Source organism: Ctenopharyngodon idella, chromosome 10 (genome assembly GCF_019924925.1).
Source record: "Ctenopharyngodon idella isolate HZGC_01 chromosome 10, HZGC01, whole genome shotgun sequence".
NCBI classification, from domain to species: Eukaryota; Metazoa; Chordata; class Actinopteri; order Cypriniformes; family Xenocyprididae; genus Ctenopharyngodon; species Ctenopharyngodon idella.
This window is the reverse complement of record NC_067229.1, coordinates 38,014,303-38,038,122: the sequence shown is the minus strand read 5'-3', so window position 1 is coordinate 38,038,122 and position 23,820 is coordinate 38,014,303. Positions and strand designations below refer to the sequence as shown.

Sequence of the window (23,820 nt, the reverse complement as noted above, 5' to 3'; positions counted from 1 at the left end):
AAAGTGGTGAAAAAAAAGTCATTTGTCAATGTACAACTTGTAAGTGATCAAACGGAAAGCCTTCGGATCAATAACCAGGTTCTGTTGGCAACCAATAATAAAATCAATGCACTGAGAAACAAGCTTAAGCATCTTATTTACAACACACATTTACTGCCAGAGACCTTTCAGTGTGCGCCAATTTCCAATCCCCTACCACAATGATCAACCAAAGAGTTCTGAAATGCAAACCAGCTTCTAAATCAGAATGTCAAAACTCAATTCAGTCACAGTGTTTCAGAAGAACTAAATTTATAGTATATCATTGGATGTGTCAAGAGAAAAGAATTGCACCAATATTTGAGACACTATGACCAAGTTAAAATCTACTTTATGAAGACATTTTTCAGAAACATTTAATTCTCAAATTTTATCATCACTTTGAAGTCATCTTATACAAGATGTTATCACAGGAGAAAAAAAAAAAAAAAAAAGTTTCTATATCTGAAACAGTGCTGGCACAAAGATTCATTAAGTGTAAGCCATTATGTTGTATTGAATGTTTGTTGTAATTCCATTGTTTGACACTGGGTAGAATGTGGGTCAAATTAGTATATAGGTATTGTATAAAGCACTATATATATACAAAGGTAGCCAGACATTAAGAGAAGTCTGGTGTAATGGAGGGAAGCACAACTATTTTTGCACATGTCAGGGCATGTGCAGGTAGAAACAAGCTTATGGGATTATTGTGTGTTAGTGCATCGGAACTGTGAGTTTAAAATGACATCTACGAGCTTTGTGATAGTTGATTAAAGCAGTACTTGACTGGAAGCATGTCTTGTTTGTCAATTCAAGATGTTTGTTCCATTCACACTGACAGCGTTATGAAGTACCAGGGATAAGAAACATGAACTGCAGAGTTATACATTTCAGAACTGCTTAAATTGATCTGCAACACTAGAGTTCGATGTCACTGAATTATCAGAGCCCTTAAAGTGTTAGTTCACCCAAAAATTAAATTTCTGTCATTAATTACTCACCCTCACGTCATTCCAAACCCACATGGCCTTCCTTTATCCCGGAACACAAATTAAGATTGATGAAATTTGTTTTATCCATCCCCCATAGAAAGCAACATAATTACCACATTCAAGGCCCAAAAAGGTAATAAGACATCGTTAAAATAGTCCATGTGACTAGTGGTTCAACCTTAATGTTATGAAGCGACAAGAATACTTTGTGCACAAAAAATAAAATAAAAATATAATGACTTTATTTAAATTCTTCTCTACCCTGTCATTCTCCTACATTGTTTGCATTGTATAGACAGTACAGGCTTCCAGGTTCTACATCAGAACACCGGCTCATTATTGGCAGACGCTGTTCACGCGAGCATCACGACGCATGCGTGATGCTGACATAGGAGCCGGCCAATACTGAGCGTGAGAGAATGACAGGGTAGAGAAGAAATTGTTAAATAGTTACTTGTTTTTGCACACAAAAAGTATTCTTGTTGCTTCATAACATTAAGGTTGAACCACTGCAGTCACGTTGACTATTTTAACAATGTCTTTACTACTTTTCTGGACCTTGAATGTGGTAATTACATTGCTTTCTACGGGGGATTAAAAAAAAAAAAAAAAATTATCTTGGATTTCATCAAAAATATCTTAATTTGTGTTTTGAAGATGAACAATGTCTTACGGGTGTGGAACGACATGAGGGTGAGTAATTAATGACAAAAGTAATTTTTGGGTGAACTAACCCTTTAAGGAATTTTGCAGTATACACCTAATGGGGAGAAACCACCACCACTCTTTATCCACCTTGAAGAGAGGTAAGAAAAGGCTCTTGCAGAGAGCGAAGAAAGTGCTGTCTAAAAAGAGAAGGAGAGTGTAGTTAATATCATAATAGGACACAAATCATTTTGCATTACTCAAAAGAAAATTTATTACATTTTATTTCAGCACAGCTGCACGTGCCTGCACAGTCTTTGGATTTCAATTACATCTCACATATAGATGACTTATTCAGAAATCATAACCCTTTGAAAATCCTGTTTTAAAACATACCATTTCTCTTCATCTGGACAACTGTCAAATAAAGTCCAAGTGCTTTAACAAATCAAGATGAAACACATGGATATAACAAAGATGTTGAATGTCTTGTAAGCAAACATTACTACAAACAGAAGAGTTTAAACGCTCATTTAGATGCTAAATGAGCATGACAGCATCTGACATCTTTAGGGGTGTGATAGAGAGTCAGTAAAAGCTGTAACTTACACGGTTTCATGTACTACCTTTTTTTAAATTTACCAGGCCATGATGCAAGCTGCTGGTCCCGACTCTTCTGCTTTCCCCACAGCAAAATCCACTTTAGCATAAAAAAAAATAAGGGTTCTACATGAAAAACATTCTTTAGAAATATAGCGATATTTCAGAAAGGGCTCATCTGTTTTCAGCAAAATACAAGCTTGCAGTACAAACTTGTGTTGAACCAACATCAATGTATCAACGCCGAATAAACAGGTGCATTATTAGCAGATTAATATAAGTGGAAGCCCTTTGTGAAACATCACTCATTTACATTTTTTAACAATATTTTTTTTCCCACTTAATTCCCTCAATGTCTTTTTTTACTGAAATTACATACTACAATTATGTAATCCAATAAACATCCTAAGCATGTAACTCAAAACACAATGCTTAATTTCTTTTTGTAGATCATCTTCAATGCTTTAAACATATACCAAATGAAAATGAAAAACAAAACTTTAGTTTATTTACAGTTCATATTGTGCCGTGAACTGGCAAAAAGCACTGTCTTCATCTTAGGAGTTAACCAGTTCTGTGTAGTCTTCTATATCTTGATCCTTACCATGGATTTCAGCAGTCGTGGATGTTCTGTGACCCAGGCGTCCAGCATGGCGGACCAAGCACCTAGAAGAAAACTGTCAACAAGTTTAGCAGTAACTTGTATTGAAAGCAGGTTCAATAGACATGCCATTCAAGCTCTGCACACATTTTAAACAGTTAACTCTATATTTGACTACTGTTGTCATGTCCCCTCATTTACACCTTGTGCAATGTTCAGTCTCGGGAAACGTTGAAAAGGTAAAATACTTGACCCTACATTTTATGCGACAAGCTTGAACTCTCAGCACACTTGGTGCAGAATTCCACCGAGACGTGGTCTTTATCCACATGCAGGCAGACACCACCTGCAGTATCTTTGTCTTCCACCTTCACCCTCTTCCTCGGCATGGCATAATCGTGGTCATTCTCGTTGGATTCCTGGAAAAGTGAGGTAGAGAATTTCATGCCGTTCACACCGCTCAATCTAGACAACAGCTGTGCCAGCATGCTCTCATTGGCCAACACGGCTCTCAAGTACCTAGTTTCATTCTCCAACTCTTCCACTCTCTTGTTGAGATTCCCATTTTCCTGCTTGAGAACACGGTTTTCTGTTGTCAAAGAGCCAACTCTCTGCTCCAAGCCACTGACGTATTCTTTCTTCTTTAATCTGTTCATCCTTGCCGCAATGGCATTCTTGTTGATGATCCGACCGGAGACGTCTTGCAGTTTTGACCTCTGGACCACACCTCTGCTGCGGGATACCGGAACGTCAAGCACTGCACTTTGGCTCATCTCATCGTTGGTCTGTGAGGCAAGGTTGCCAAAAACATCCAGCACATCGTTGTCCAGGTCCCAGTTGAACTCAGAGCCAAGTAGGTCATCCAGGCCCCAGTCATTGGTGTCACTTTCTGGAGAAGTGTGCGTGTTTGTTTCGCTTGAATTACTGGTTTTCGAAGTGCCATCACTCTCATGGGAGGTACTTGTAGATGTGCCATCATCGTTAAGGCTGCTTCTTCCTCTTTTTCTGGTGATCATGGCTGTTTTTTTAGTATATGAATTGAGGAAACTCTATAGAAACAGAAAAATATATATGAAATTAGCAGAAAATAAGTTAGTTAACTTGCACACAAACTGTTTTAATAAAAACATACATACTACGCACAATTCTCTTCACAAAAACGAGTACGCATGTGGTTCAAAACCCGTATTACTTTTACTTGGAACACAAAAACAATTATATTAAGCAGAATAACAACTTCAGTCGGCATTTTCTTTTTTTAGTGTACGCAAAAAAAGCGATAAAGTGAATGATAACAGAGGCAGTCAACCCACATTTTTTCCTTATATATTCGACTAAAGAATAAGAGTTTGAAACAACACGAGGATTAGTAAAAGATAACTTTTAGTTAACATTCGTTAACGATTTTGAACTTAAAAGATCGCACATAAGAGTAATGAAAATGCGTAACGTTACAGAACAGATGACGTTAACGTTAGCCTACTTCAGTTCTTTTCGCTGTTAGCAAACAATATCCAACAAAATATCAAGATTTGGAAATTTTTATGAAGTACGCGTAAATAAATGTATCCTCCTAAGTTTAATATAATAATCGACACAAGAAATACTTCTTACAAATGATTATAATATTCGTGGTGTTTTTAGTTAGCAGGCCGCAGCAGCGCGCCTTGGTCTGCGTGACAAAGCAGATTCCTCAAGCAAAGAAAACTACAAATATGTTTTTTAATAATCGAAGCAACTTACCTCAGATTGTATGTTGATGTCTTGTAACGATGATTGGTTAATAAAAAATAAAAATAAAAAGTCCGAAAAAAATAAATCAACAGGATAGAAAAGGTATTTAAGCTCAGACGTAGTACAGCCAAAGTGGAAGCAACGCACTTACAACGACACTGAGAGGAACTAAAATGGCGAGTCCAGAGATATCGCGAGACTTCCCGTAAATATGTGTTCGCATGGGGGAGGAGCAACAATGGATGGTTTTTGTTGTTGTTGTTGTTGTTTTTTTCCAGAATCGGTTGCTTGAGTTTGTTACTTTGGCAGTTACCAGTTTTTTCCCTACACACAAAAAATGTATTTCATATTCATTACACTACTAGGTATTCAAAAAAAATTTACATATAAAAGTGATGGCAGTTGGACAATTTAAAGTTTATTAAAATAACATTGTCTTAGGATGCTCAAGGTAATTCACAAACGATCTTTTTTAACTTATTTGCAGCATATTGACATATTTTATTTAGTTTTAAAGATATCAAACCCACATACTTTACAATAACAGGCACATTATATTTTTCATTCTTTTTGTTTTCCTCATCAAAAGGACCCATCAAGTTAGTTTCTATATATATTTAACATTACATACTGTCTTCCTACATAATCATTTTCCATGTATTTGCCTCATTTTGTTACTATCTAGACATTCTTGCCATGACCATCATTCTCAAAGGTAATACATCTTCCACCCATTCATTCTGAAATTGCATCATTCTTTCCCACAAGGCTGCTTCAGCAGCGTTAGAGTCCATCCAGTTCACTTCAGTGCCGTAACTTTTACCTGCAGTAAGATAATATTGACAATCAGTCATGACATTTTTCAATTTCATTTTCTATAATCATATTTGTAACATATAATTGCCCCTTTAATTACCTGTTCCAGGGCCAAGTCTAATACCCCCAATGAAGTGGTTGTTGAGTCTGTCATGATCCCACACTGTAAGCTCAACACAGGCCTCTTTGAGGTCCTCTTGTCTGAAGCCATCATAAACCATGGTGTGGTTAAACACTGGGTTAGAAGACCTCTTCAACACTCTGGTCTTCTGACGGTTTTTTCGACTGGCATCTGGGAGGACTGCACTGAAAAGGCAGAATTCACACACATGGGCATTCCACATCTAACACTCCAACACATATATAATTGTATCCAATAAAATAGCTATTAATACCATTTGACAAATGGGTCAATGGCAACACCCCTGGAAATAGGCAGATTCTTGCATTCTTTCACCCATATTTGCATCTCACCATTCCCCTTGTTCTTTTGACCTACACAATTAACATGTTATCAGAAAGGCAGATGCTCCTAAAAACATTTTTAAGTCAAATTTAAAAAAAAAAGTGTCAGCATCATTAACATACTGTTAGAAGTCTGCGGAAGAAAACGCAGAGCTACTTTAATCTCTGCACTCATTTCCCCACCACCGACAGAATGTTTTGGGCTGATGGGAACCTGAACCTGGGTTGATAAAGAAAGACAGTGGCAGAGGCAGTGCAACAAATGTGACCTCATACCTCAAGTATCAAATAGGAATCTATCATTCACAGATTCCTCAGGAAAAACATTTTGAAAATACAGTTTGAAAAGCCCTGAACTACTTAAACCTGACCCAACAGACATGACTATTGTTTTCTTACCCTTCCTTTAAGTAGATATTCATTCATTTGCGTGTTATTGAAATCCCATTCAGCCAGATCAACCTCAACCTCTCCAAGAAAGCTGTTACGCCCAAACGTGTCATTGTGCCACACAGAGATGTTCAGCTTCTGGGTTTTCAGCATCTCCATTGGAATCTTAAACTGCACAGAAATGACAACTTCATCATCAAATTCATATCAAAGCATATCTCAAGAAGTTTAGAATTGTCATACCCGTAGGATTTCGTTATAAGCTGGATCCAGAGTCTTCTTCCTCACGCATGTTTTTTTCTTTCCATATTTTGCTTTGTCAGGTAACAAGTAACATTTAACATACCTAAAGTTGAATTCAATCAAACAAAGCACATATGTTATTCTTCATCCATCTTTATAGCTAGAGAGAAGCCATATTCTCCTGGTGAGAAATATTATTTGATGTTTTTTCCCGCTACCCCACTTACGGATCAGATCGGTTCCTCTTAACATCCGCTACGGCGAGGTCCTTGCACTGCACAACAAAGATGTGGAACTCTCCCAGTTTTTGTACGTAGTGAATGGCGAACTGGATTGTGCCTTTGACCTCCACATTACCAAACTCGCTACTGTAGATGCTCATCACACTGCCAGTGACCTATTCATACCCCACACAAAGACACAGATCTGTATAGAAATCTATTCATAATATCATGTTATCATAGTTTGCAAAAAAAATAGATGAATATGCTCATTTCTATTATATCAGAGTGATATTAGTTCTATTTAGCATCATTGGGCTGTGTTAAAGACTGGGGTCACATACAGAGGACATTGAGGCCACCTCAGAGCAAGTGCTAAAATTAGAAGGAGTGTTGCATGTTCTCAGTCTGTCATATTGGGAACTGCTCACTGATGCACAGTCACTGTTTCCGCAATCCATCTATTGGACAGGAGCATTTATGCAGGTTAATAAAGGAAGTGAATGTTGGTGTTTAGCTACAGTGATAAAGATAGAACATAAACTATGACATTTTAGAACTAATCCAGTGTGGAAGCTGTTAGTCAACAGTAGCATTTGGAGGATCATCAGTTTTGGTTCGTATTTTACCTCTTGTTGCATGAATGCAGGTACAGACATACTCATCATCTTCACCTGTTCTGGGTCGGAGAAGGACGTTTTGGTGTTGGGAGTGACTGCAGACACTTAAACCAATGAAACAGAGGCACTTAATGGACACATATTCTGGATCCATCCAGATACAGATGTAATAAATCTTGAGTTTTAGTGGAAAAGAATGAATTCTGAAGAGTTTGCATCTAGAATTGTTCATTTTGCAGAGCACATTCGATATTTTATATGAAGAATTTATTTAGTTAATCCATCTACCTCACCATTAGATGCATGATTCAAGTGGTATGGGACGCAAACCGCCTTTAATCATTGGCATTAATCCATGCACTCATCAAATTTTCATGTGTCAGTTAATGCATTCCCTTAGCCATTTCAGATAGTAAAATATACATGAAAGACCAAGGGTCAATTATGAAAAGGACGTTTAATGTCCTTAATGCTAATTTAATGTCATGGGCTTACTTCCTGCTCTTGATGTAATAATGCAAGCATATAATGCATCTATGATGCTGCCTTCTAACCAAGAAACATCCATTCACGAGGGCATCAAAAACATTGAAAAAGTATTAAAAGACTATTTATTTATTCATTTATTTTCAAAAAGGAAAAAGACTCATATTTACCATTTTCCATACTTTTCCTAACATCACCCCTTGGGTCAGTCTTCCATCTCTCTTCTTGGTTTATATGGCAAAGTGTTGTTAAAAAAATCAATAAACAAATAAATAAATAGTACAACTGCAATAAAGCATAATGCTTTAGAATTGTGTTGTGTATACTATCGTTTGATTATGTTAGAGACGTTGAGAGATATAAAGAAATGTCCAGCAGAGGGCGAAAGAGTCTGTCACTCCTACAGGACCAAGATAGCATGATCCCCAAAAATCAAAACATGTTTGACTTTATTTTGAATAAGAAAGTCAACAAAGCATACTGTAGGAAAGAGAAAGAAAACTTACGTAAAGGTGTGGATGTCAGGTCTTCTAGACTTTTGGAAATAGAGATGGGTCTGGCATTGGCTCGTTCCAGAGCGGCTTTGACTGGGCCGTCATCCTCACTGTCCCCTGTCACAGCCCAAATCAAGAAGGAATCAGTAAACCATACAAAAGCAGAAGTCTAATGATGCATTATATACAAATATTAGTACTGAATATCTCATTGGAAACACTAATTTAAGGTGGTAAAACAGAAATTACGCCATATGGTTCGCCATTAGCGTTCTGATTTTCAGATTTGAATTACATAAAATTACATAAAAACTACCAAAAAAGCAGAATTCCATAAACAACTATATAAATCAAAGAATACATAATTTAATATTAGTTATAAAATTAAAACAAACGATTCTAAAATCTAAAATAATTATGAAATATAAAAATGCATTAAATTAACAGTATAATAAAGACTTTAATGATTGTAAGATGATATATGATCAGTTTCATTGGTACTTGGGTTCATTTGACTGTAAACAAATAATATTTCACGCACCATGTTATAAAATAAATTTTACCAGGAATTTGAAAAATTACAAAAAATATTTCATCATTAAAAATAAGTTCTGATTAAAGAGTCATTTAAGAAAGTAGAGGCAGGGCTTAAAACGTCATAAGTCTGTAGAAGTTGATGTGGTCCAGAATAATAAATAGATCATTTTATCATGTCTACAAAGTTGAGTATCTTACTTGAGCAAAGTATCAAGTAGGACATGTTTCTTAGGTCACACTGAGCACTTATTTTTAGGACATAAACCCTGCTTCCACAAAAATCACCGAACCAATCAGCGCCTTTTCTACTGAAACAAGACTGTACTAAAATGGAGAGGTGAGCTCACAGTATGAACTGGTATGTGAGATTGACCAGGCTTCAGGTGTGGAGCTCCCCGAGGAGTCAAAGGTGATCTCCTCCGATTCAGGTAGGGATTGTCGAGAAGGGGAACTCTCATTGCTCACTCTGCCTTGGTTCACCTGTTCAAATATTTCATATGCCTGCACCTTAACCTGTTCACGTTCACCTAGGACCGTCTGCTCGGGTAAGCCCAGGTAATAGTGTAAACTCAGAGGAATATAAAACCGGGTCAGAGAGTCCAATGACAGCTTTCGTTCTTTAAGCACTATGGGTCTATCATCAATACGTCCTTCCAAAGTCTTCCCTTGGTGTTCAGGAGAGGTACACGACCTAGTTTGCCCTGATTTAACCCTAAGATCGCATGGACTCCTGTCGCCAGGATTGATATCTATCGCAAAGGTTCTTAAGGGAGAACCATCCTTCTTGGACTCTTTGTTTGGATATGAATCTCTACGAGGTACTTTAGACTGCCGTAATGGGCTGGGCGTTCTGGTTTGATCTTGGTCTTTTGGTTGGTAAATGTCAGCGGACTGTGGCTTATCATGTTGACCTTTTGGAGGGAGACTTCTGAGGGGAGATGATGGTGGACTTGGCTTTGAGTGTTTGTCTGAAACTGACTGTTTGAAATTAGAAATATTCATGGTGACATAAGAAACCCTACCTCTGATATCTTGAAGGTCTTGTAATGGCACTCTAATTGGACTTCTTTGTTTTTCCTCAGTCTTTTCCATCTTCTCTTTTTCTGCAATCAAACCAACCTCTTTGAAACTCATTCTGTCTGTGGAACTTGGGATGTTTGACCTGATGTCAAACTGAGGTTCAGAAAGTCCTACTGAAGAACGTTTTGGAGATGACTCTGTGGACGGGTCTTTAACGTTGGCTGTACATGTTGGTGAGCCTACAATTACTCTAAGACCACTTTTTTCTTTCTCCCAAAATGACTTGAGATCATTGATCGAGACTTTATCTTCCTGTTGACTGAGGGACATTTTGAAGGTGGAGATTTCCTTCTTCAGGTCTGATATATCCCTGCAGATTGACTCTTCCTGTAGCTCACTGCCTAGAGAATTATCGTTATATTTTAGCAGTGAACTGGGTGACAGTTTGACATTCGTTTTCATTGTGAGAGTTTGTAGTTCACTGCTTGAGTCTTCTGAGACCTTACTGCTGTCCAAAGTAGAAGGGTTCCCATCTTCATGTGAGGATATGGCTGATAAATCACCACCATTGGATGCTCTTCTAGGTGAGACTGAAGAAATCTCACCTGTTGTAGATTCTACATCAACTGGGTTTGGATCACTGGGTTTGGGTTTTGATGGGCTGATGTTTGAATCTGACAACCTTCTGTCTAATGCGTTGTGATAATTCTCATTAATGTGAGATGTCTCACTTTCTTCTGCCTCAGCTTCTTTTTTAATGCTTATTATTTTAGGTCCTCTGTTCCCCTTTTCCCAGAATGACTTCAGGGTGGCCATTTTTCCTGGCGACACCTCACCTTGGTCAAACTTCTCTCTTGGAGCAGTATCTTCACATATAAGTCTGTCTGGTTTGTTCTTATCTTGTAATATTTCAGCCATCCTGCTCTCTGTAGGAACAGAGATCTTCTGAAATATATTATCATTTGCCTCAGGCCTTAAAGTGCAAGACGGTTCACATTCTAAACTTTCTGTTTTATCTTCACTTATCACTTCTTTGTCAGATGCTTGAACTTCTGGAATCTTGTCTTTTTTCTCTGCTCTCGAAAACACTGCAAAAAGCCCCCTACGGGGCTTTGGTGGTGGCTTGGTGTTTGGCTGGTAAACTGGAGATGCTGAATCTTCTGATGTAGCTTCTGGGCTTTCTTTTGGTTCCTCTTCATTCATCTCTCTCTTGACTGGCGACTCTTTTAGCTTTCCATTTCGAGAGCCTCTCCCAAACCATTCAAGCAACTTTGAAATTGGGCGACCCTCTTCCACTGTAACCTTATCAGTCTGGCCCTCTGCACTTAACTCAATGGCCTTACCTGTTACTTCAGTAGAACTGTGGATGTTGGACACCTGTGAGGACTGAGGCTCAACGTAAAGCTCATGACGACCTGCAGTGGAGACAATCACAAGTTGGAAAGTGTATCATGCAAAAGTATTTTTGCATGAAAGTGACAGAGAATGAATAATACTTTAACATAGAACAATGACTTCCAAAAACAATATTACAATAAATAACGTCTGACCATTATTCCTGTCATCAGATGATCATACTGCACATTAAAACTGCAGTAAACACTCAGATTATAGTCATTTCTTGCAGTGCGTATTTACTAATCACCATTTGCAGATTAATCAACATACATATATACACAAGCATTCACCAGAAGCCATGTGCTGTATGTATGAGATATGCACACACATGCAGTTAGTACGAGGATGTATTAATGAGTTAGCAATAGCATGTGTACTGCTGAATCACAGGTTGATAGATTTGATGGCTGATTAACTCACTCAGATTCATTTTTAGGGTTTATTATATTGAAATGATCAGGGTGTCTTACCAAAAAGTTTTGTATTAAGCATTTCTATTTTTAGGTGTCCGGTTGGACATCCCATCTACCTGTCCTTCCCCCAGCCTTTCTGTCGGCTCAATGCTCATCATGTGGGGACGCTCATGATTTTTAGGGGACTCCAGACTGCTGTTTGTAACTCTATAGACCACAGGAAGTGAGACTGCAATGCTAATTCCCTGCTTTAAAGGGTTAGTTCACCCAAAATTGAAAACTCATCATTTATACACCCTCATGTCGTTCCAAACCTGTATGATTTTCTTTCTCCCATGGAACACAAAATACATTTTTTTGATTAATTTATCTGTTTGTGTGTGGGTTTTTTCATACAACGAATGTCCAATGTGTCATTAAATGGACAAAAACACTTTCCACACTAGAAAGAAAGTCATATACCAGAGTCATACAACATGAGAGTGTGTACATGATGACAGAATTTTATTTCTAGGTGAACAATCCCTTTAAGTACTTCTCGCGGCTACAACTACGTTACCGTTTTCAGTGATATCGCTTCTATCCTGGTCCAACACAGGACTCCAATCTTCTTCCAGCACACTGTGCTCTCCTTGCACACTCTCTATAGGCCCGACGACGGAAGAGAAGCGGACCTGTTTCCTATCTAACCACCCTGAAGCAGAGTGCACTGAACAGAGGGAAAGAGGAGGGCTGATGGGAGTTTCAGGACTGATGGGGCTGACCGTAGCAGAAGACTGACTGCTGCTGCCATCATTTGTGGGAATGTGGAGTCGCAGGGAGTCGGTAGAGCTACAACTGGAGCCGTTGTGCTTCAGGATGCCTCTGGGAGCAGGGGTCACGACCTGACTAACTCCACTGTCACTGCTGCCGGTGTCCAGGGAAGAGTCTTTGCAGGAATACAGCAGCAGTCTCTTTTTTGGCACAGGTTTGCATTGAGTGGCTACATAGGTGTCAGTGGTGTCTGTGTTTAGAGTAGTGTGATGGAGTGTGTAGTTCTCAGCTGGAAGGAAAGGCTCTGGAAAATAACCAAATAGTTGGGTAATGAAGCAGTAATAGAAGGGGCATAGACACATACATGCACAAAAAAAGTGAATTCATTTTCAAAATGCATTTCATTTAACAGTTCTGTTACTGTTCAATAGCAGTACACTATCTGTTAATTGATTACATTTTAATGGTATAGCAATGAGATGGATTAAAATTTGCAAGCAACCAAAGAATATGAAGGCAGTATTAAAGGGATAGTTCACCCAAAAATGAAATTTTTGTCATCATTTACTCACTCTAAAGTTGTTTCATACCTGTATGAGTTTCTTTCTTCAGTTGAACACAAAAGAGGATATTTTAAAGAATGCTGGTAACAGACAGTTGACGGCTCCCATTTACTTTTTTTCTACTATGGAAGTCAATGGGTGCCATCAACTGTATGGTTGCCAACATTCTTTGAAATATCTTCTTTTGTGTTCAACTGAAGAAAGAAACTCATACAGGTATGAAACAACTTTAGAGTGAGTAAACGATGACACAATTTTCATTTTTGGGTGAACTATCCCTTTAAGTCTTCTAGCTAGTAGTCACATTTTCACTTTTACAGTTTATGTATTTATGGCCTATTCCAAATATTCACAACTTTTATATTGACCTTTGAACTCATGACAATAATACTAGCCTGACTACACAATAAAAATAAGTTAATCAAAAAATGTACCATCTATGTATGAGGTACAGACTGGTCATGCGTGGCAGCTTAACTACTTAGAACAACATACTTCTCTGTATAATCTTCTTAAAGTTTGGCAGCTCCATTACTCAGACCACTACAAAAGCTTCAGTTTTCTCCGGAAATCTTTTGGCCAGGCTATTTCAAGGAACGGCACTTTTAAACATGTATTTTAATAAAGCTAAATGCCACACATTACATTCAATGCCAATTATAAAACTACAGATTAGTTATTCTATACTAATTATACAAGCAGGCTGTTAGACTGTTAAATCCTGAAATCTACCCTATTGTTGTACTTGTACAAACAAATATTGAGTGTTTATACATTCTCAAATAATTTGGTCCTGTATGACCTCAAAGAAGCTTTTAATACTTTCATAATCAAGAACTGAAGATCAACATGTTTTGTTGCCAACATATAATGCAAATGTAGCATTAATTGCTGTGACCAAATACTGGTTTAACAGATATGCATGCAGATAGCATTCAGTTGTTAAGCCCAGAGCACAAATAATGTCAAGCCAACACCATAGCCCAGAAGAGATAAACATGCTGTTCTCAATGGGGATCAGTCAAACAAACTTACTGTGCTTGCAAGAAATATGTTCTGACCATTTGCTCTTCAGAGCATCCACTCCATTAAAACACAACACATCTGTTACCTCATGTATTACTGGACTGAACAGTATCAAAACCATCACACAAATGTTAAATCTGTGGCAGTCACATATGTTACATCACAGAGAAATCTGACAGATGGTATATATGCTGTAAAAACAAATTTCTGAATTTGAATGAAAATGCTAAATATGCTACAGTAAAAACTTTAAAACACTGGTGTTATTGTTAACTTAAACTAAAACTTTTAAAAATAGTTTTTCAATAAGTGAAGCTGAAAAAAATATAAATTATAAACATTAGAGGAAAACAAACTAAATATAATAGAAATATAAAAAACAAAAACGAATCAAAATGTCAATTTTGATGACAAATTAACAATTCATTCCTACGACTAACTAATATTTCAGCACATTTTACTAATTCGTTCCCTCAATTTAAGTAAATCGTGCGCACAATATAATAATTTCTTCCCTCATTTTACTAAATCGTGGTCACATTGTAACAATTAATTCCCTCATTTTACTAATTCTGGACACTATGTAATAATTTGTTCACTTGTTTTAGTTAAATCAAAACGAGAGAACGACATGGTCACAATTTACTAAATCGAGGAAACACATTAGTTCAACATAGGCATTATTTACTTAATTGAGAGAATTAATTAATATGTCATGAGAACGATTTATTAATTTTTTTTTATATTAGATAATCAGCGCAATCCAATTTCATTACAAAATTCTATAAAAATCACCATATAATTTGAAGAAATTACATAACAGAATTTAGTACTTCAAGTAGGTTGATTAAATTATTTAATTTAATTAACTATAAAGTTATCAACTTTTAGGCCCGTAATGTCTGAATCTGTCACTTTTGTTTGTTTGTTTTTTCTTACCGTAAATTGAACCACTTCTTATAGTGTATCATATCCTCTGGAGTGTACAAAAATCAATTTGAGGATAAATTGAGAAGATATTCTCACCCTCAGCAGGTGTCTGGTCGGCCTCCTTCACTCCATTGAAAAGTCTGGCTTCATTTCTCTGTGATCGCACACTATTGAATGGATTCTGCCTAGGCTACATAATAAATTTAATGAAATCAACAAAACCATTAAAAATGCATCATGAAGAAAATTTAGCAAAATGATCATAGAGGATTTTGTGTAGTGTACCTTGATTTGAGGTCTCTGTCTTTCCTGCTGGGCTTCATCATCCACCCTGTATTGAGGTGATATGGTCATACAGATTCATATCAAAACAATTCTGACAATAAATGATGAATTAAATGAAAGATTCACCAACATGATAAAAACCAGTAGGCCATTGAGAGCTTTGTGCATTGATCATTGTGAACAGATCAGCATAATGCAATCAATATATTTGAACCATCAATACATCTTCATGGTGCTGGTCCTGAAGCCAATGGAAAGTCACAAGATTCAGCAAGCACTTAAGTGGGGACATTTGTTTCCATGCTGCAATGTGAGTGTATAATGCCATTACATGGTGTCAGACAGAGGAAAAACAGCAGCACGTGAAATCTGACCCCTGAAGCAGCTTACTGGCTCCAGATTCCCCTCACCAACCCCTTGTGTCTGATTGCATGGGAAAAGGTTGCCCTACAGATTACATTAGGCCTACATATCACAGGTTCACTCCAGAATCTCCGTCAAATTCACATAAACAAGTATGCATGAACTAGTGATGCTGAAGAAATAAGATTATGTTTCTCTTCATACAGTTCTAGATGAGCTGTGATAAGAGAGCTTTAAAGCTAGTGTCTACAAAATTAAGGCTGTCATCATGTACAGTCCAGCCAGGCTAAAGGGCGGATGCAGTGTTGGGTTGTTGAAAAGGCAGAGGCGCCATACAATCCTTTAATCAAGTACAACAATGGCATGTGCTTGATACAACAGAAATGTCATTTTGAGCTTAGAAACTTCTGTAACACTTTATTTTAGGGTCCAATTCTCACTGTTAACTAATTGCTTATTAGCATGCATATTACTAGGATATTGGCTGTTTATTAGTACTTATAAAGCACGTATTAATAACTTCTTCTGCACAATCACATTCTACATCCCTTAATCCTACCAGAACCTAAACTTAAAGGGCTAGTTCACCCAAAAATAAAAATTCTGTCATTAATTACTCACCCTCATGCCGTTCTACACCCGTAAGACCTTCGTCCATCTTCTGAACACAAATTAAGATATTTTTGGTGAAATCCAAGAGGTTTTTTTTATTTTTTTTTATCCCCCATAGAAAGTAACGTAATTACCACATTCAAGGTCCAGAAAGGTACTAAAGATATATTTAAAACAGTTCATATGACTACAGTGGTTCAACCTTAATGTTATGAAGCGACGAGAATACTTTTTGTGTGCCAAAAAACAAAACGATTTTATTCAACATCTTTTGTTTCGAATCAGTGGTTCGGAGCGTGTATCAAACAATCTCAAACTGCCAAAGTCACGTGATTTCAGTAAACGAGAGTTTGTTACATCATAAGTGTTTCGAAATTTCAATGATTCACATGACTTTGCCAGTGCTCCATTCCACTGATTAGAAACAAAAGATTTGTAAAGCTTCATAAAGCAGTGTTTTGAAATCGCCCATCACTAGATATTGTTGAATAAAGTCGTTATTTTGTTTTTTTGGCACACAAAAAGTATTCTCGTCGCTTCATAACATTAAGGTTGAACCACTGTAGTCACATGAACTGTTTAGAATATGTTTTTAGTACTTTTCTGGGCATTTGAAAGTCTAAATTAACTTGCTGTCAATGCAGGCCTCACTGAGCCATTGGATTTCATCAAAAAATCTTAATTTGTGTTCTGAAAATGAACGAAGGTCTTACGGGTGTGGAACGACATGAGGGCGAGTAATTAATGACAGAATTTTCATTTTTGGGTAAACTAACCCTTTAACAACTACCAATAAGCAATAATTTGGAGTTTATTGAGGCAAAGGTCACAGTTAATAGCTAATAGTGACAATTGGACCCTAAAGTGTGACCAAAACTTCTATTTTGTGATTGCTTTTTATTGCTACTTTTTTCTTACTGTTATTTCTTACTGTTATATTCATGGCATTTTTAATGATTTTACATGAAAAATGTTACATAATTGATATGTCTGAAAAAAAATTAAGCACTTTCCAATGAAATGACTTTAAATAGTGTTTATAAAATGTACACACTACTTTTCAAAAGCTTAGGAGTTAGTAAGATTTTTTTTCTTTTTTAAAAACTGTTTTCAACATTGATAATAACAAGAAATGTTTCTTGAATACCAGTTTAGCATATTAAAAAGAATTCTTAAAGAATCATGTGACATTGAAGATGGGAGTAATGGCTGCTGAAAATTTCGCTTTGCAGGTACATAAATAAAATATATTTAAAATATATTAAAATAGAAAATATATTTTACAGTATTACTGTTACTGTATATTTGATCAAATAAATGCAGCCTGGGTGAGCATATGTTTGAACAATGTGTTTTGTTTTTTTCTTTGGTTGTATCTTATCTTGCTTAAGACATGAACACAGCCAACTAATTATACAACATTTAAAATGTTTGTAGCTGGTATCATAATCCAAAATATTTCATTACTTAAAAATATGATCACACTTTGGGGCAGCTGTGTAGAGAGTCAGACTTGTAACCCGAAGGTCGCGGGTTCTACCCATACTCACTCACTCACTCAATTCACATCACAGCTATGACAACAACAACAAAAAAAATCAACAATAATTGCATCTTAATCAGACGAAACATTCTACTGGAATGTCCTAATCATAAATATACATATCACCAAAAGCTCACCTCTCATTCTGTGATTGTGTGGACAGATCCTCAATGAGTCCTGAAAGCTCTGGAGGAATGTAGACATCTTTCTTCTCACCATAAACACAAGTGGGATTCTCAGACCATCTTTGAGAGAGCTCCACTGCAGTAAGAGAATTGTTGTTATGCTCAAACATGCATTTACACACACAAGTACATGTCTTAAAATGACTAATATAGCTACATTTGATAAATGATATGGTGAAACTATGGGTGATTTTTTATTAGGTAAAAATGTGATATAAAGCAGAAAATGGGTGATGCAAACACTGAATTGAGGTGCTAATTAGGGACAGGGTACATGTAATGGAAATAATGAGAGACGTGAACAGAGATCCTATGTGATTCTGTCCGCTGGCAACACTTACATATCGTCACGGGTTTCCTCTGTCTCATGGACGCTCTGATGATGTCGGAGCCATGGATCCTATCTCTGTGTCTGTGGTACTTTGTCTCGTAAAACCACTCCCCAGTCAAGTACTTCAGCCTGCCTCTGTCTCTCTCAGTCTTGCGAAGCTGCCTGAAAGGACAGGACAAAATCTTTGGTTATATATGGAAACTGACTTATGACTGTCATATATAAAATGGGCATCAAATAAAAACACCCTGAAGTCTCAAAGTTACATATGCATGTTTGAACTGTATTAACTGAAAGCAACTTCAGTTGACTTGCACTAAAATATCTTAAAATATGTCAGTGCCATTGGACACTAGTAATGTTTTTTTTCTAAGGCACGTTTATAAAAGTTAATTAAAGGGTTAGTTCACCCAAAATGAAATTTCTGTCATTAAGTATTCACCTTCATGCCATTCCACACCTGTAAGTCCTTCGTTCATCTTCGGAACACACAATATTTTGACTTTATTTAACAATTTCTTCTCTTCCCTGTCAGTCTTCTACACTGTTTACATTGTAGACTCAGTGCAGCGCTCCTGGCCTCTATGTCAGAATGCAGACTCATTATTGGCTGGCTCCTGCATCAGCATCACACGCATGCGTCGTGCTGCTCACGTGAACAGCGTCGGCCATTACTGAGTCGGCGTTCTGACATAGAACCTGGAAGCGCTACACTGTGTTTATACAAACTGCGTAGGAGACTGAGAAGAAATTGTTGAATAAAGTCATTATTTTTGTTTTGATTTTGCGCACAAAAAGTATTCTCGTCGCTTCATAACATTAAGGTTGAACCACTGTAGTCACGTTAACTATTTTAACGATGTCTTTCTGGACCTTGAATGTAGTAATTATGTTGCTTTCTCTTGGGGATCAGTTACCCCTCAAATTTCATTAAAAATATCTTATTTTGTGTTCCAAAGATGAACAAAGGTCTTATGGGTTTGGAACAACATAAGGGTGAGTAATTAAAAGATTAGTTCACTTTCAAATGAAAATTAGCTTTAATCACCCACAAGCCATCCTAGGTGTATATGACTTTCTTCTTTCTGATGAACACAATCTGAGATATTTTAATAAATATCCTGACACATCCTGGCTTTATAATTGGCAGTGAACAGGGGTCACGAGTATGAAGCTGAAGAAAGTGCTTCCATCTACATGCATCCATCATAAACATACTCCACACGGCTCCGGGGGGTTAATAAAGGCCTTCTGAAGTGAAGCGATGCGTTTGTGTTAAAAAAAAAAAAAAATCCATATTTAACAAGTTATAAGGTAAAATATCTAGCTTCTGCATGACCACCTTCCGTATTCAACGTACGAAGAACGTGTAAAACTCTTGCAGTTCAAAAAGTTTACGCTACGTCCTACACCTTCCCTATTCAACTTACGGAAAAAGTGTAACTGACGCGACGCCAGTTTACACTTTCTTCGTAACTAGAATACAGAAGGCGGTCTGGCAGAAGCTAGATATTTTACTTCATAACTTTTAAATATAGATTTTTTTTTTTTTTTACACAAACGCATCGATTCGCTTCAGAAGGCCTTTATTAACCCCCTGGAGCCGTGTAGAGTACACATTTATGATGGATGGATGTGGATGGAAGCACTTTCTTCAGCTTCATACTTGTGACCCCTGTTCACTGCCATTATAAAGCTCGGATGCGTCAGGATATTTATTAAAATATATCCGATTATGTTCATCAGAAAGAATAAAGTCATATACACCTAGGATGGCTTGAGAGTGAGTAAAGCTTGGGCTAATTTTCATTTTAAAGTGAACTAATCCTTTAATGACAGAAATTTCATTTCTGGGTGAACTAACCCTTTAAATGTCCTAATTGAACGAAGGCCTAATCCTCACTTAATCTAAGCCCTGTCTGTGAAACCAAGCCTAAGTTTATTCTGACAGTTAATTTAACTTTAGGGCCACATTTTTGGAACAGCATGTGTGAGACGGAAAAGACACGGGATGCGATCGCTGAAAGGTAAAAGATTTCCATCTGTTTACATAGAAGTACAAAGGAAAAGTAGTACAGTGGAAATGTGGAATGCAAAGCATGTTCTATGTGAACGGTCCATTAGGGTGAGATTATTGTTTGTTCTTAATCCACCAAAAATCTTTTGCCTATAAACTCACTTAATCCTTTGTTCTTCCAACTTCTTCAGCTCCGCATCCCTCTTCAGCACTGTTAGGATCATCTCTTGCTCTTCCTCTGTCAGATAACTCAGGTCAATCATGATGAATGGCTTCGGGGTAAGTGATAACAGATGAGTCTTAGATCGCCACTGACTGGTTCACTTAAAGTGTCAAGAGCATCACTGTGGGTAAATTGAAGGCTTGTGCTTGATAGGTCACTCCATCACATCATGGAGACCATCAGAGGAGACTTGTAGCACCTGCACCAGACACACAGTAAAACTTTAAGCTAATTCAGCAATAACCAAAAATATTTACCAAAGTATGAGCTTGGCTTGAAAGAACTATGTCTTTCCCTGTGAATTCTTCTGACCATTAAGACATCACATAATCCTTATTGTTTCTAATGAGTCCATGAGCTGGGCTTTCAAGACGTCTACTTCGAGCATAATCTACGCTTCCTTACACATTTGAAATGACATATTGTTTCTCCAAATCAGCGCCGGTCCATACAGTATGTGCTCAACACTGGACATGTGACATGGCATTGTCAGATGACTATCTGAGGATATGGGTACGGCTGCTTCAGAGAGCAGAGAGCACAGTCAAAGACTCTTTTATTCCTTAATCAAATTACACTTAACTCAAATTAGGTGGCAGCACACAAATGGTATCAATTTGAACAGTCTGCTTTTCTGGAGGACCATTTAAAGTCCATGAAAAAGTAGGAATATGACTAAACCATTTTAAATAACGGGAACCATGATATTTATGGATGGAATGCCCAGTTGGCAGAATTCCACATGTCTGGATAAGGCAAAATAACAAACTTGAGAAAAAATATGTATATCTAACAAAATATTCCCTAAAAGAGCTTTTTCACAATAATAAGAGACAAATTCCTTCTTGTTGAATTTTGTCAGTGATTTTTATGAATAAACTGTATTTAAAATGTCTTGTAAACAGTTTACAAAAGGCTAAAACAAATAAATGCCTTTTGTCAGAAACAAAGTTTGGATGTGAGGTTTGTTTGTTTGTTTGTTTGTTTATGCATATTTTATCATGACAATCTATAATCAAATTTCAGGCTATCCTGTCAGATAAATTCGGCTTGCATAATTGAGTGCAATCAGGTTACATTTAATGTAACATGTTTATGACAAACGGGTTAAATGAACAGCAAGCAAGTTTCTACCAGACTGCCAATGTCTTGCATGGGCATATCTAGATTTCTAGATACAGCCATGATACATTCCAGCCAAAGAGGAAGTTTGTTGTTACTTTCCTATTTTGGAAACCTGTTCCCGACTCATTTTCTTGATTGAGTCATTTCCTAGAGAAACGCCTCAAAAAAAAAAAAAAAAAAAAAACCTAATTCCAGGCTACCTTCTGTGTATGACAGTATGAGACATTTTAAATAATTACTTATTCAAAATCTAAATTTCTAATCTAACCTCAAAGTACACCACTAAATGATTTTTCTCAGTACAAATCAGATTTCAAAACAACAAAAAGCTTTTAAGTGTCCAGTCATTCTGAGAAAGGCATGTCATGACAACGTCGGCGGGATGATTGCCTGAGGCAGGATCTGTAAATCATAACTCTTCAAGGGTTGCATCATTACCGAAAGCGAGAATAACTAGTCTCATCCACACAAAGTAAACATGAATAATGCATGTTAACCGATTGTCTATTCCACATCCCTTGGAGGCATGTACCAAAACAAAGAGTTGCCACATGGTTTGGGTTCACTTATTACAGGCGCCAGTTGCATAAACTTAGCCACTATGTTAAAACTGTGTCTTAAGAGCTACTTTAACTAACTAGCAGTTAACAAATGGGCAATTAGTCTTACTTTTCCCATTCAAATCTACCTTTTTATGTAACTGACTTAAAAAGTTAGGACCAGAAGAAAAAAATTTAGATGACTAACTTTTAATACTAGTCTAAGCAGGGATGGTTGACTAAGAGAGTGTGACTAAGTGAATTCATTAGTATTTTTTTTTTCCTATGTTGTGTTTTACCAGCATTATCAAAGTACAACTACATACAATACAACATTCAGCTCTGAACAGACTCCTTATCAAGTGGAACATGTACATGTTTCAGTGTTATATTGGTTGGTTTTGGAAAATACATAACTTAAACCAAGACATGCTTCAAATTTATAGTTTTAAAATGTAAAATAGGTGCTTTAATATACTTTCTTGTGAAAGAAAATGTACTAAACTGATTCAGAGACCACGAACCATTGTGGAAGTGATCATAACTAATCACTGTTTGATCTGGATGTAAATAAATACTCTGCATTCTTTCCTAAATAGCTTTATACGAATTAACAGATTAGGGAAGCAGGAAATGAGAAAACATTCAGAATGGCTCCAGAGATAAAAAACACAAAATTCCAGACATGAAAACAACATAATGAAATGAGCGCCTGTTGAAACAGAACCTATCCCTGTCAGAGCATGCAGCAAAACTTCAAACTCACTGCAGGGAAACTGTTAAGTGAAGTTAAAATCTTAAAAAAGCAAAAACAGTAAGCATTAAAGCAAAATAAAACAGCTGACAAGAGAAAATGTACCTGAATCCTGCTTGTGTGGCTGCTAGACGGCGTTACTTTCAGTAACACTTACTGTAACATCTGCAACACCAGCAGCAGAGTGTAATAATCCATTTGCCAGATACTTGCTGATATGAACCAAAGCATTGAAGTTTCCAGCTTTAAAGCGAGGCGTGTATGTTTACCGGTGGGTGTGTGTGGGCTCCTCCACTCTGGTTGTGTCAACACCTAGTAAGGGCTAAAAATGCTGTACATTCATATGCGGTGAGTTCCGTACGATATCCATAAATGCTGTCTAGGTAGTAGGTTCACTAAGTTTTGACACAACACCCCTGTGGGCGATCATAAAGGCGTGGTCACGCTCTGTCACTTTCATAAACTTTTAATTCTATCACACGCACGTGCCATATGCATCATTATGTAATTAAATGTCCTCTCGATGATAGCACAGAACATCATGTGCATAATTAATAAGACACGTATTAAGTATATGTATGAAAATTAAACATTAGCTTTACTGCTTACAAGTTTCTATCCGTCTCTCCACCCCCTGTGAATCAGTGTTTAATGAACGCGAGTAGTTAACGTCATTCTCCCTACGCCCTAAAAATTAAAATATAAATATATTATAATCACGTATATCGAATAGTGCATTCTGATATCATGATATAGCCTATCATTTGTTAGGCATTTGTTAAATAAAGCAAAATAAATACTTAAGTCAACATTAATAAGCACAATGCGTGACCTGAGGTAACTGGAATGTTACATTTATTTATTTTTACTTTAAA

At 36.9% G+C, this 23,820-nt stretch overlaps 1 protein-coding gene across 15 annotated transcripts; it reads right to left on the bottom strand.

The window, feature by feature from the left end:
* Nucleotides 1-1,907: 1,907 nt before the first annotated feature.
* Nucleotides 1,908-23,584, bottom strand: sytl2a (synaptotagmin-like 2a). Of its 15 annotated transcripts, none has more exons than XM_051909193.1 (22): nucleotides 23,051-23,531; nucleotides 20,467-20,726; nucleotides 18,298-18,449; nucleotides 17,909-18,032; nucleotides 15,254-15,299; nucleotides 15,065-15,158; nucleotides 12,256-12,753; nucleotides 9,888-11,300; nucleotides 8,341-8,445; nucleotides 8,005-8,055; nucleotides 7,403-7,452; nucleotides 7,073-7,189; nucleotides 6,735-6,904; nucleotides 6,508-6,610; nucleotides 6,274-6,435; nucleotides 5,998-6,094; nucleotides 5,805-5,904; nucleotides 5,510-5,715; nucleotides 4,603-5,416; nucleotides 3,379-3,908; nucleotides 2,863-3,278; nucleotides 1,908-2,358 (listed from the first exon to the last, which is right to left on the bottom strand). In XM_051909193.1, the coding sequence occupies exons 2-19, from the start codon at nucleotides 20,565-20,567 to the stop codon at nucleotides 5,271-5,273; spliced, it is 3,735 nt and encodes a 1,244-aa protein (XP_051765153.1). In that variant the 5' UTR covers nucleotides 20,568-20,726; nucleotides 23,051-23,531; the 3' UTR covers nucleotides 1,908-2,358; nucleotides 2,863-3,278; nucleotides 3,379-3,908; nucleotides 4,603-5,270. The 15 variants fall into 15 exon arrangements, with proteins under 15 accessions (XP_051765153.1, XP_051765151.1, XP_051765150.1 ...); XM_051909191.1 differs by having other exon boundaries at nucleotides 7,358-7,452; nucleotides 23,051-23,530; XM_051909190.1 differs by having other exon boundaries at nucleotides 7,358-7,452; nucleotides 8,005-8,058; nucleotides 23,103-23,528.
* Nucleotides 23,585-23,820: the final 236 nt, after the last annotated feature.

Excerpts from the sequence above, each read along its gene's own strand:
- sytl2a (XM_051909190.1), bottom strand. The coding sequence starts at position 20,567 with ATGATTGACCTGAGTTATCTGACAGAGGAAGAGCAAGAGATGATCCTA. Across the intron at positions 18,450-20,466 it reads TTGGAAGAACAAAGGATTAA|GCAGCTTCGCAAGACTGAGA; the intron begins GTGAGTTTATAG and ends CTGTCCTTTCAG. Across the intron at positions 8,446-9,887 it reads AGACCTTCAAGATATCAGAG|GGGACAGTGAGGATGACGGC; the intron begins GTAGGGTTTCTT and ends GGGCTGTGACAG.